General features: G+C 54.2%; 1 protein-coding gene across 1 annotated transcript in view; it reads right to left on the bottom strand.

The window, feature by feature from the left end:
- The window catches only part of LOC125481806 (kinesin heavy chain-like), a 14,901-nt gene that overhangs the window by 13,048 nt on the left and 1,041 nt on the right, over positions 1–812 (bottom strand). The window contains exon 3 of the mRNA XM_048593719.1: positions 8–112. Coding sequence (XP_048449676.1) covers positions 8–103 — 96 coding nt within the window. The 5' untranslated portion in view covers positions 104–112. The remainder of the gene's footprint in view (positions 1–7; positions 113–812) is intronic.

Here is an 812-nt window from a genome sequence, read left to right as displayed (position 1 = left end):
CCCTCACCTGTTTGTGAACCTTTGTAAGCTGATCCAAGTTGTTCTCAAGAAATGAGATCTTCTGTTTCTGGGAGACGCTCCCCCCGCTGTCTTCGGGTTCCATCTCTGTGCTCTGCAGGGTCGGGATGGGGGAGTGGACAGGGAGGAGTGAGAGAGAGACACACACATATTGCCCAGAATCAGCCAACACACGGCAGCGGCTACAGCAAGATTACACCAAACGTAAACCCATCCCCAGTTGGCAGAGTCTTCGAGGTGCGGGGTAGGAGTTCGGCTCGGGGTGGGGGGGAAGCCGGTGATAAAATTAGGAGGGGCAAGGACAGAGGGGGTCGGCGGGGGGTGATAGAAAGCTGCTGTTCCCTTGAATCAAAGGGACAGTGACAAAGGAGATAGTTTGGAAGTGAGGGAGAAGTTTTAGATGGGATTTATAGGTAGGTGCCTGTGAAGGGAGCTCAAACAGGAAACGTCACTGCCTTTGCTTGGATGAGCTCTTGAGGTGTCATTCAAGGCTGTGGGTTAGTGCAGGAAAGGGGGACCACTGCAGGCAGCGGTACCCTTTGACGGTACAGGCTCAATGGGCCGAAGGGTCTCGCCTGGATTCTTTGATTCTAGACGCCTCATCGGGGGCTATCAGGATATGTGTGCAAAGGCTTGGTCAAAACCTTTGATTTGAAGGAGTGTCTCAATGGGCAGAGAGGGAGAGGTGGAGAGGGCGAGGGAGAGAGACTTCGAGACAGGGAGAGGGAGAGAGAGACACCGAGACAGGGAGAGGGAGAGAGAGACACAGAGACATGGAGAGGGAGAGAGAGACA

This window comes from Rhincodon typus, unplaced genomic scaffold, assembly GCF_021869965.1.
Source record: "Rhincodon typus isolate 14 unplaced genomic scaffold, sRhiTyp1.1 hic_rhity00003659, whole genome shotgun sequence".
Classification (NCBI taxonomy): domain Eukaryota; kingdom Metazoa; phylum Chordata; class Chondrichthyes; order Orectolobiformes; family Rhincodontidae; genus Rhincodon; species Rhincodon typus.
The sequence above is the reverse complement of the archived record's forward strand: the minus strand, read 5'-3'. Positions and strand labels throughout refer to the sequence as shown.